Source organism: Charadrius vociferus, unplaced genomic scaffold, assembly GCF_000708025.1.
Source record: "Charadrius vociferus isolate BGI_N301 unplaced genomic scaffold, ASM70802v2 scaffold373, whole genome shotgun sequence".
Lineage (NCBI taxonomy): Eukaryota > Metazoa > Chordata > Aves > Charadriiformes > Charadriidae > Charadrius > Charadrius vociferus.
Window position 1 is genome coordinate 528,066 of NW_009647681.1, and position 10,347 is coordinate 538,412.

At 60.2% G+C, this 10,347-nt stretch overlaps 1 protein-coding gene across 1 annotated transcript in view; it reads right to left on the reverse strand.

The window, feature by feature from the left end:
* DNAH17 (dynein, axonemal, heavy chain 17) overlaps positions 1 to 10,347 on the reverse strand; it is a 38,180-nt gene that overhangs the window by 10,870 nt on the left and 16,963 nt on the right. The window contains exons 40-62 of the mRNA XM_009881299.1: positions 9,949 to 10,081; positions 9,515 to 9,642; positions 9,263 to 9,411; positions 8,837 to 9,119; positions 8,550 to 8,723; positions 7,616 to 7,823; positions 7,354 to 7,519; positions 6,651 to 6,753; positions 6,330 to 6,477; positions 5,909 to 6,000; positions 5,565 to 5,726; positions 5,254 to 5,418; positions 4,902 to 5,093; positions 4,180 to 4,446; positions 3,631 to 3,792; positions 2,867 to 3,100; positions 2,510 to 2,674; positions 2,288 to 2,383; positions 1,978 to 2,195; positions 1,525 to 1,732; positions 1,099 to 1,214; positions 582 to 774; positions 230 to 465 (exon numbers count right to left, since the gene is read on the reverse strand). Of these exons, the coding sequence (XP_009879601.1) occupies positions 230 to 465; positions 582 to 774; positions 1,099 to 1,214; positions 1,525 to 1,732; positions 1,978 to 2,195; positions 2,288 to 2,383; positions 2,510 to 2,674; positions 2,867 to 3,100; positions 3,631 to 3,792; positions 4,180 to 4,446; positions 4,902 to 5,093; positions 5,254 to 5,418; positions 5,565 to 5,726; positions 5,909 to 6,000; positions 6,330 to 6,477; positions 6,651 to 6,753; positions 7,354 to 7,519; positions 7,616 to 7,823; positions 8,550 to 8,723; positions 8,837 to 9,119; positions 9,263 to 9,411; positions 9,515 to 9,642; positions 9,949 to 10,081 (3,998 nt within the window). The remainder of the gene's footprint in view (positions 1 to 229; positions 466 to 581; positions 775 to 1,098; positions 1,215 to 1,524; positions 1,733 to 1,977; positions 2,196 to 2,287; positions 2,384 to 2,509; positions 2,675 to 2,866; positions 3,101 to 3,630; positions 3,793 to 4,179; positions 4,447 to 4,901; positions 5,094 to 5,253; positions 5,419 to 5,564; positions 5,727 to 5,908; positions 6,001 to 6,329; positions 6,478 to 6,650; positions 6,754 to 7,353; positions 7,520 to 7,615; positions 7,824 to 8,549; positions 8,724 to 8,836; positions 9,120 to 9,262; positions 9,412 to 9,514; positions 9,643 to 9,948; positions 10,082 to 10,347) is intronic.

The following is a 10,347-nucleotide window of genomic DNA, read 5'->3' on the forward strand; positions in this document are numbered from 1 at the left end:
ACCGCCCGCCGGCTACTGCGCCCCCCTGGGACCCCCCGCAGCGCCCTGACAGCCCCCGCGGAGCCCACGGGGGTGTCGGGTGCCCCCATCAGTGCTGCGGCCCACGGGTGCCCCGGGTATGATGGGGATGTGGGTGCCCTGGTCTGTAGAGCCCCACGTCCCTCCCGTGGCAGGGGAAGGGGGGCTGGTCCAGCCCAAGCCCGCGGCCACCCCGTGGCTCCCAACCCACCTCCTCTGGCCCAGGCGGATGGTCCGCAGCTCCTCCCCATATTTGTTCTTGATCCACTTGATGCCCTGGAGTTGGGCGTCCACGATCAGGGGCCACCGCTGGGTGTTGCAGAGGATGGTGGCGTTCTCGGTGGACATGCGGTCGCTGGGCAGCCCCTGGTTGCTCCAGGCGGCCACGTCGGCGGCGTCGGTGAGGAGGCTGAGTGGGTCCAGCCCCGGGGTGATGGGGATGGGCACCTGCCGGGGAGGGGCCGTTGGACACTGGGCTGCGGCGGAGCGGGAGCCGTTTGGTCCTGGCGGGCACTGGGGGAAGAGGCCCCAGGCACCCCGGGATGGGACGCGCGGCCGCTCACCGCCAGCCCGCTGAGGTAGGGGATCCAGTGCTTCTCCAGCAGCTCAACCCTGTACTTCTTGGTGAAGTAGCCGACGTAGGACACGAAGGCGGAGACCAGCAGCACATCTCCGCACAGTGTCTTCTCCTGCTCTCTGAGCATCTCCACCGACTCAGCCCAGCGGACGTTTTCGGACGCCAGGCCACCGATGAGCCTGTTGGGGTCAGAGGAGACGGTGGCTGCTGTGGTACTGCCACTCCTGGTGCTGTGTGGGACCAGAACAACTCGGCTGTGATGCCCCAGGGTGGCCATCACCAAACCCCCATGGGATTAACCCACCTCTGCTCGGGCTGCCCTCACCCGTGGTGCACGGCTCCACAGCTGCATCCGCCCCACATTTCTGACCGAATTCATTCTTGGGATTTTTTAATTTGGGCAGGGGATGGGGGTCTCTGATGCTTCCATGTCATTGCCCCCAAACAGTGCCAGGGAGCAGCAGATGGTCCCAGTGCGCTTGGAGCCAGCGTTTGCACGGTACCTGTTTGCCAGTGTGATGACTCTGTTGGTTGCATCAGCCTCCTGCTGACATTTGATTTTTTCAGCTGTAGCTTTCTCAAATTCTGCAGTGAGAGCTGCCAGGTTGGCATTCAAGTCCTTCAAAAGACAACACATCTACCGTTACCTCCCACGCACGGCGCAGCTGCAGTAAGCTGCCGGGCCAGGAGAGAGCTCTGCGGACCCGAAGGAGCTTTGCTGCAGCCCCTGTTGTGACGATGCAGCTCTCGCACCTGGGCTCCAGGTGACGTGAATTATAAGAATCTCTGCTCAGTTTTGGCTTCTGGCCCTGACCCACAGCTGACTTGCTGGTGGGTGATGGGGTCGCGGCGGGCGCCAGCCAAGGCAAACAGCGGCTGTCTGCGGCAGACGGCCCCGGCCGGGGGCTGGGGGGGGGACATGCGCTTACCGCAATTTTGTTCTTAATGCGACTGAGTTTTTCTTGTGCCTCCGCCAGCTCGGCGTTGGCCTCCTCCAGCGCCAGCCTCTTGGGCTCCACCTCGCAGAACACTTCATAGAAGCGAACGATGTTGAGGCACCAGGAGCACAGACCTCCGGCAGCCGTTGACTTCGACTTTATGAATTCTGGGTCAAAACTGGGGTCTGACTGGTAGGGCCTGGCATGGGAGAACACGCCGTGCTACAACACCGTGCCACGGCTGCCGGCAGCCTTGTCCTGCTCCTCCCAGGGCTCGGGCTGCTGACGGGTGACGGGGTGGGAGAGCAGAGCAAACGCCTGGATCCCACTGCTGCCCCTCGAACCCCACGGCGCTTGCTGGGTGAGGGTCTCTCCTGGACACCCTGCCCAGGGTAGCCCTGCGGCACGGGGCCAGGAAGGGGCAGGAACCAGCCATGGACTCACTCAAATGCCTTGAGACAAGCCTCAGGGATGTGCTCCTTGTCAAACTTCTTTAAGGCGTCGAGGAAAGTGTCTACTTTCCCCATCATGACTTTTGCTGCCTTCCAGCTCTTATCCTTCGGTATCTTGCCCTTCGGGGCTGTCAGAACCATCACAGCTGCCGTCACGTTCACCACCGCTTGGGGTGGGGACCCGAAGGATTTCAGCTCTGTCAGGTTGTTCTGGGAAGGGATCACACAGCCACTGAGCATCACCCCGGTGTGGGGACACCAGCACCAGCCAGGGACCTGCTTCCCACCGAGGGGTTGCCCACCTTGTTGAGTGTGTTGAGGGCTTCCTGGGCAGCTACGAGTGCCGGCTCTGCTTTTGCCAGGTCAGTCTCACAGGCTCGCTGCTTCTCGGCCACATTCTGGGGAGGCAAGTGGACGGGACAAGGTGAGCGGCCAGAGCTGACAGAGCTCACAGTGCCTCGCTCTGTGTTGGACGTTGACATGGTGGGCACCAATATGGTGGGCACCGGCTCAGCACCACGCACCGTGTTGATGGCCTGGACCTTCAGCTCCTCCTCGTCAGCGATGGCTTTCTCCCTGCTAACCTTCTCTGTCTCAACACCCACCACGTGGATCAATTTATCAGCGTCCTCGTTCTTCTGCTTCAGCTCTTCCTCCTGGACTGCCAGCTTGGCTTTCAGATCATCCACCTTGATGGGGGGAGAAATGGAGCAGATCAGAGGGTTGATCTTGCTGAGCCCTGCCGGACCTCGCAGCAGCGGCCCGGTATGGCTCGGGGACCTCGCAGCCACCATGACCACCCTGCGGGGATGCCCCTCCTCTCGCCCCACACATCAGACCCGCAGCAGGCGCGATGCATAAGCGATGCTGTGGGCAGGCACCTGCGACGTCGTGCTCTGCAGCTTTGTCAGCCCCTTCTCCAGCCTCTCGATCTTGGCAGTGAGCTCGCTCCGCTTTTTCGACAGCAGGTTTTGGTAGAGCTTTATCTGCTCCAGGAAGGTCTTTGGCGTGGTGTAATTATAGCGTCTCTCCACGGCCAGGTAAGTCTTGGACATCTCCTTAACGCTCGTGTGGACGTAGGACATGAACTGGCTGATGGAGACCTTGACCTCGGGCTGCACCAGGAACACAGACAGTGAGCCCCTCTGCCGTGAGGACGCGGTGCCAATGCTGGGGTAGAACTGAGCCTTCCCGCAGTGTTGGTTCCACATCCAGCTGCAGAGGCCGGGCGGCAAAGCGCCGCTTTTCATTAAACAGCACAACCTGTGGCTGAGAAATGTGGGTGATCACAGCACTAACAGTGCTGGTTCTCAAGCCCAGCTCCGGTTTCCTGACTCTGATCCCCCAGGATAACCTGGGCTGCACTGGGGAGATGCTGCTGTTATTTGTGGTGGTGTTTTAAGGACAAATGGGAAACGGAGAAAGGTTTGTCCCCACCCGCACGGTGTGGGGCTGCAGGGAGGGGGCTGTGAGCTTACCCCAGCACCCCTGGGTCACGCCAGACCCCCGTTCCCGGGCGTGCTGCGACAAGGGCAGTGGAGGCGCAGGTCATTCCCCAAAGCAGCCCACTTTCCCCGCTCCCCCCAGGACAGAGGGCTGCACACAGGTACCGTGTGGCGTGTGCTGTCCCGGGGTCCCAGCTCACCTCGATGTCCCCCGTTTCCTCCAGGAACCTGCTGCTGACGGACACGAGCGCGTCCTCCGGCCACTCATGGAACCAGTCGATGGCCGTGCAGTTGACCACGGCGGGGAACCTCCTCGCCCGCACCCGCAGGGTTGAGCCCACGGGGGAGAAGCAGAGGATGACCTGGGGCAGAGCGCTGCGGGTGAGCGGGGCGGCACACAGGGCTGTGGGCTCCGCATCGCTGCAAACTCTTCTGCTAGAGATCAGGACTTTGCCTCCCTCCCATTAACTCCCCTTCCCGGTAGGCGGGAGATGGTCTGTGATTGCGCACCCCGCGCCTCGCAGCGGGGTCGGGGCCCCTCTGGCTGCTCACCCCGCTCTGCCCCACGGGAGGTAAATGTGTGGGTGTGAAGAGCTGCGCCCCTGGGACTGGGGGCACACTGTTGGCTGAGGAACCTTTGAAAACATCTTTCACCCAAACCCATCATCCTGTAATGAAACCACAGTTTTCTGTGTCCTGTCTGCAAGTCAGGAGCACTGACAAAACACCTCTCCTGGGTGAACACCCACCTTTAACTGACGCCTGACTTTTTCTATAAATAATTTCCAGCAGTTTTCCCTTGTATCTTGCAATCCAAGGAATTTCACTTGGGGCCTCATGGCACTGATAATGTTTTCCAGGTCATCATCCTGAAAGAGCCCCGGCACCTCCCCGGACGCCAAGAAGTCGTTGATTAGGACCAGAAATGATTCTTCAGCAACCTGGGAGTCCGTCATCAGGAACACGGTGGGGCTGTTCTTCACGGCTGCCTTGATGTACTGGGAGGCGAGGTCCAGCTGGGGCAGGAGAGAGAAACCGTCACCTCCTCTCTCTTCAGCCCCCTGAGCTGTTCTCCAAAGTGACCGGTCCAGCACAGCGCGGTGCCTCTGGGCCGCCCTGGGGAGCCAGGAGGGCACCTTTGGGAAGGTGCCGGGTGCCCGCGGGATGCTCGCTGCTCTGCTCGGGCCCGGGGCCGGCTGCCAGCACCAAACCGACCCTCACGGGTGGCTCCCGCCTGTCCCTGGCTGGGGAAACGCGGCGGCCCCTCAGGGCAGGATGGGTGGGTGTGCAGAAAGCACCTTGGAGCAGATCGCACGGTGCACAGATGCAGCGATGAGAGGAGAACAGAGCCCCGTGCACCCACCCCAGGCACCGGAGCCACCGCGGGGCTTGGCACCGCTCCGCCTTTGCAGGATTCGTCCCGCGAGCCAGCAGCACTGGCCCAGGGGCTGGGGAGGAAAGCTGCTCTCACCTTCAGGTCTGGGATGCCGTAGCCTTTCCTCAGCGTAATCTGAAACACGTTGAGGCTGCTGATGTGTGCTGCCAGCCGTGCCAAGCTCTGCTTCCCGCTGCCTCCTACCCCCACCAGCAGCGCGTTGCCCCAGGGAGACTCTAAGATCCGACTGATTCTGCAAATATGAGACACTGCATCTTCGAAGAGCACCTGAAGAGAAGGGGGGGGGAAGGTTTGATATTCTGCATCACAGCAGGAAAAGCAGCAAACGCCCTATAATGAACAAACCCCAGCGAGAGCGATGCTGCAGCCGCATCTCTGCGATGCACGTGCTGCCTCGGTGCGGAGCTGCCTGCAGCTGGGCACTCACCAGGCTCATGGCCGCGTTCACCTCGTTGTAGTTGTCCAAGGCTTCCACCAGCAGCTTGTTCAGAGCCGGCCAGCTCGGCACCGGCAGGTACTTGGGCTCCCCGATGCCCTGGGCGAAGTGGCAGTAGATGTTGGGCTTGGCAAACACCAGGTCTTCGCTGAGTTCCTGGGAGAGGCAATGCCGGCTGTGGGGCTCAGCCGTGGGGCACCGGGGGGTACTGCTGCCCATGCCACTGCCGAGCCCGTGCCGGGGAGCTCAGCCCGGCAGTGCAGCCCCGCTGGGGCACTCCCTCATTTTCCAGCACAACTTACAGCAAAGAACTTTTTGCAGGTGTCCACCAACAGCTTCCCGAAGCCTTTTTGATCCCTTTCATCAACAAGCTTGTCGCCGTACACCCTCTCCGCTTCGTGGAGCCAGAGATGCACCAAGTCCACGGGACTTTTCAGGCATTCGGGGGTGGAGAACAACAGACCCTGACAAACATGCAAAACCCTCAGTCCTCGGGGGTTTATTTTACTGCTGCTCAGAGGTGAGTTTAAAGGTTGGCTTTGGGAAGAGGCCACGGTGCTTTTCAAGGACACGGTGCACTGCAAGGATGCATGGTGAAAGACAGCAAGGGATAAGAGTGTTTCAGAGGAAACAGCCCTCCCACTACCTGGAATATGTTGGAGAGGTCCCGGAGGTTGAAGAGGTAGTGGAACTTGATGGCTGTCGGCAAGAAGGTGGCGGCGACCTTCTGGTGCAGAGCTGTCGGCAGGAGACAGGGGTGAGTGGGCGGGCAGGTCCCCGGAGACCACTGCAGCCGCCGGTGGGATCCCTGAGCCGGGGTCACTCTCCCTCCGTGACGAGAGGAGGGAGAACAAGCCTGAGGTTTTAGTCTGATGATTTCTAGGGACGTGATGTTATATTTTGAATGTGAATGGGAGAAAAGGAGGAACGGAGCTTTCATTTGCACAGTGCCATGTCACGGAGGTGCGGCACGGGGCTCCCGGGGCACGGGCTGGTTGTGGCATGTTTGGGTTTCCCGGTGCCAGCGGGTGCGGGTGCATTCCCTGGGGGCCGTGGCAGGGGCTCACCCAGTGCTGCTGCTACCAGCTGCGGCTGCAGCTTCTGGACAGCCGGCGGCATCTTCTGCAGGGCCAGGTGCTGCGCGAGGATGGTGCTGTACACGGTCAGCAGAGCCTCCTGGCCAGGAAAGCTCACGGCGAAGACGCAGAAGTGTCGCTGCAGCAAGGGGTAAAAATTCAGGCGGGAGCTTTGCCCCCAGGGGCTGATGCAGCAAGACAGCACTGTGAGGTCCCCCACCATGTCCCACCCCATCCCACCCCCTCTGGGCCCCGGTCCCAGGAGAGCAAACCCGCTGGGGCACAATCCCCAGCCCCGTGGGTCCTGCGTACCTGCAGCCTGGAGTCGATGGTGAAGGACCCCGCGGTCGGGTTCATGCAGGCCACGTACTGGCAGTTGTGAATGTCCTTCAGGGTCAGTTTGGTCCTGTCGTACCTGCGCAGGGACCAGCACTGTGACGCTTTCCCCTGGGACGGGTTCCTCCAGTCGGGCTGTGCCCCACTGACCCACGGAGCTCCGTCCACGGGGACACGGGAGCAGGGATCCCCATTCCCCCGGTGCTTGGCACAGCCCGGCACCGCTCTTGGCGATGCTGTGTGAGGCCCTTCCCGCGCCCCCCGGCCAGCCCTGTCCCCAAACCCCTCCATGGCAGCCGGCACTCGTTACCTCTTCCCCCCTTCCCAAGCAAGACGTCCCTCTGCCTGCGCCACGTGTTGTGCCGCTGGTGATGGGGATGCCCTGCCGGGGCTTCCCCCGCCGGCGCTGGCAGCAGAGCTGTTTGCTTTGGATGGGGTTTGGAGTTGCCAGCAGAGAGTTTTCCCGTTCCTCTGCCAAAGCCTTCTCAGCTGCTCCGGGAATGAGCGGGCTGGAGGGAAGGGGTGTCTCGGCTCCACCGGCAGCACGGCACAGGAGGCGGCCCGGGCAGAGCGTGGCTGGTGTCCTCCACCAGGCTGGGAGAGGTGCCAGCATGGCGGGGGTTGGCTGGGCAGAGGGTCACTGAGTCCCCGCAGTGGGGGCTGCCGGCCGGGCACCTACCAGTGCCCGTGGTCCATGTGCTGCCGGATGAGCGTGTGTGGTGCCACCGTGCCATACTTGTCCACCTCTGGCATGTTCATGTCATCGATGAAGTAGATAAGTCTCCTGGTCCCAGGTGGACCATAGTTCCTCCCTGATTTCTTCTCCAGGGGCTTCTCGAGGACAGCTGCAGTGAGAGGAGCGGGTGGGCAGTGTGGCAGCACCGCGGGGCTGTGCGGCACAGCCCGGCACGGGGCCGGCTGCTGGCTCGGGCCAGCCTTACCCTGCAGCATGTCCGAGGTGGTGTAGAAGTTAAAGGGCACAGACTGTATGAGGTATTCATCCGTGCTGAGTGCTTCGAGCTTGTCCCGCATCAGGACTGATTTTCCCGTCCCTGCGTTCCCCACCAGCATCACCGGCCTCTGCTTCTCCATCAGCAGGTCCATGAAGTAGCGAACGCGAATGGTCTCTGCCGTGTGCACCATGGAGGCCTGGGGAAATCACACCGTCAGTCCCCGGAGCTCACCTCTCGCTGCCAGGGTCGACGTTTGCGGGCAGAGGTGGGATCGTCCGTCAGAGCCGCGCGCTGGAAGCATTGCCTGGCTTTTCCGGCAATGCCAGCTCCTCTGACGGAGGATGCTCTCTCTCCGTACAAACCTGGTCCCTTTCTACAGCAAAATGTCTCAGGTGTTTGGTTATTCTAAAGACTTTCTGACCAAAAGTAGAAGGTCTTAGAAAAATGAGTTATTAAAACAGAACAACACTGCGCAGTTCCTGAAAGTGTCCCCAGTGGCTTTGTTCAGCCAACGCATGGGCCAAATTCAGCCGCAGCATCTCTCCCTTTCCTCGGCATCTTTGCCACACCTCCCCCCTCCCTCAGGACAGCATTTCAAAAGACATGCAAATAAAGCTTTAAAGTACATTTTTGCATTCAGGCAATAGTTACAATTATCTCATGAGAATCTACAAAGCCACAGGATAATCTGAAATTAAAAAAGAAGACTTGCAACTGGCAGCTCTCGCTGAGGTTTCTGCGGGATAAAGCAGAACCACAGAAAGCCACGGGGTTAGCCGGGTGCCACCAGCCTGTGCCGCGGCATGGCAGAGCCAGCCCGAACCCCTGTGCCGCGCCGGGCATGGTGTCCTTCCCAGTGTTGCTGAGGAGGAAGACCATAAACACACAAAACACATACACACAGAGAGCTTGTGGGACATACCTGTAAAGGGACTTCAGGATCGAGTTCGAATTTTGGCACTTTTTCAGTCCAGAGCATGAATTTCTTTGTTTCCGGATCAATGTAATAGTCAAAAATTGTCCCCTGAGAAGGAAACTTGACAGTTTTAAACTCGTTCACCCACCACTTGCTGAACTCCACGCGGTAATCCACGAGCTGGGAGGAAGCAAACAGAAAAACTCAGAAACCATCCAGCCTTGTGCTTTAGCGTTTTCTGAAGGGACGCAGCCGAGAGACGGAGCTGGGCAGGCGCGGGCAGGCGGCTGTACCTGGTCCTGGAACATGGCCCCACCGAAGGCCCAGGCGCAGGCAAAGACGAAGTAGAGCTCGTAGAGCTCCCGGGGAGAGTCCGGCGGGGTGGTCTGCGGTGTCAGGAGACACTCCAGCAGGTACAGCACCATCTGTATCACCGTGATCTCAGGGATGGGGGTGATTTTCTTGAATCCAGACTTGAACTTCTCTAGGCACACCGGCAGGTACTTGTCAAAGAGGATCATCAAATTTGCCTTCTCAGACTGCACTATCCTTGTCTCAATCCAGCTGGTCACAACTCTACAGGAGGGATGCGCGGGGCTGCAGACGAGCAAATTGGCGGGGCCAGCACCCATCCCATCCCATCCCATCCCATCCCATCCCATCCCATCCCATCCCATCCCATCCCACCCCATCCCACCCATCTCCCTCCCTGGGCTCACGGGTTCCAGCCCAGGTCTGCGGGGTTGATGTAGAGGATTCCTGCCCGGGACACAGTTGCCGGCGTGGCGGTCCGCAGGTGGCTGATCTCAAAGAGGAGCCTCATGGTGGGGTTGAGGGGGATGCGTTCATTGCTGGCCAAGGTGAGAACCTGGGGAAAGTAGCCGGTCACGGGAAGATGCCCTGATCTTGGGGCCCAGACATGAATGCAAGTTAATGAGCAGGCAAAGCTCCTGGGGTGTGATGGCACTGACCTTATTGTCATCCATGACTGTGTTCAGGGACTCGATCCACATGGGGTCAATGTCTCCATCAAGGATGATCCACTTGGGCCCCTTGTGTGTGATGTTGGCCAGGTCACGCATCACTGAAGAAAACAGACCTGCCCCACAGAGAAACACACGTGGGTTTGTCATTTGCAGCCCTTTCCACTCACAGCACATTTGCTGAGGGACACACAGGACTGCATGCTTCCCTGAAACATGTTCCTTCTCCCTTAGACTCCAGTAGAAAGCCCCAAGGAATGGTCTTCCCATTCCCGTCACCACATCCCAAAGTGTTAATAGATTCACATTTTATGAAGGTATTTCCCTATGTACCAGCAGCTGCTGAAAGATGGTTTGTGCCAGGTCCCAGCTGGGGTAAGTGACAGCCCTTGTGGCCATGTGCACAAGCAGTGGTGTCTCACCGTCCTTCCACTCTCGTGTGGATGGATGAATAACCCCAAACAGCTCATCGCAGGTTACGGCCTTCGGGTCGAGGTCCACGATGACCGGCTTCCGCTTCATGTTCTTGTATGTCTTATTGAGCGATCTCAGCACCTGGGGAGAGGGGAACCGTGCAGCTGCGGCCACTGCTCCTGTGAGGGCATCTGCAGCCTTCGGCAGCCTTTCCTGCAGCCGGGGGCACAGCGCCTTGCTCCCACCCGTGTGGAGCACCCAGGCCTGGACAGCAGCTGGGAAGGTGCCGGACCTCCCTCTGCAGGTCTGGCTCGTGGCCGGGGTGTTGTGGGAGCCCAGAGCCCTGCCAGCCCGGCCTACCGGCACCGCCGCACGCAGGGCCCCGGGACCGCGGGCCTTTGCCTGCT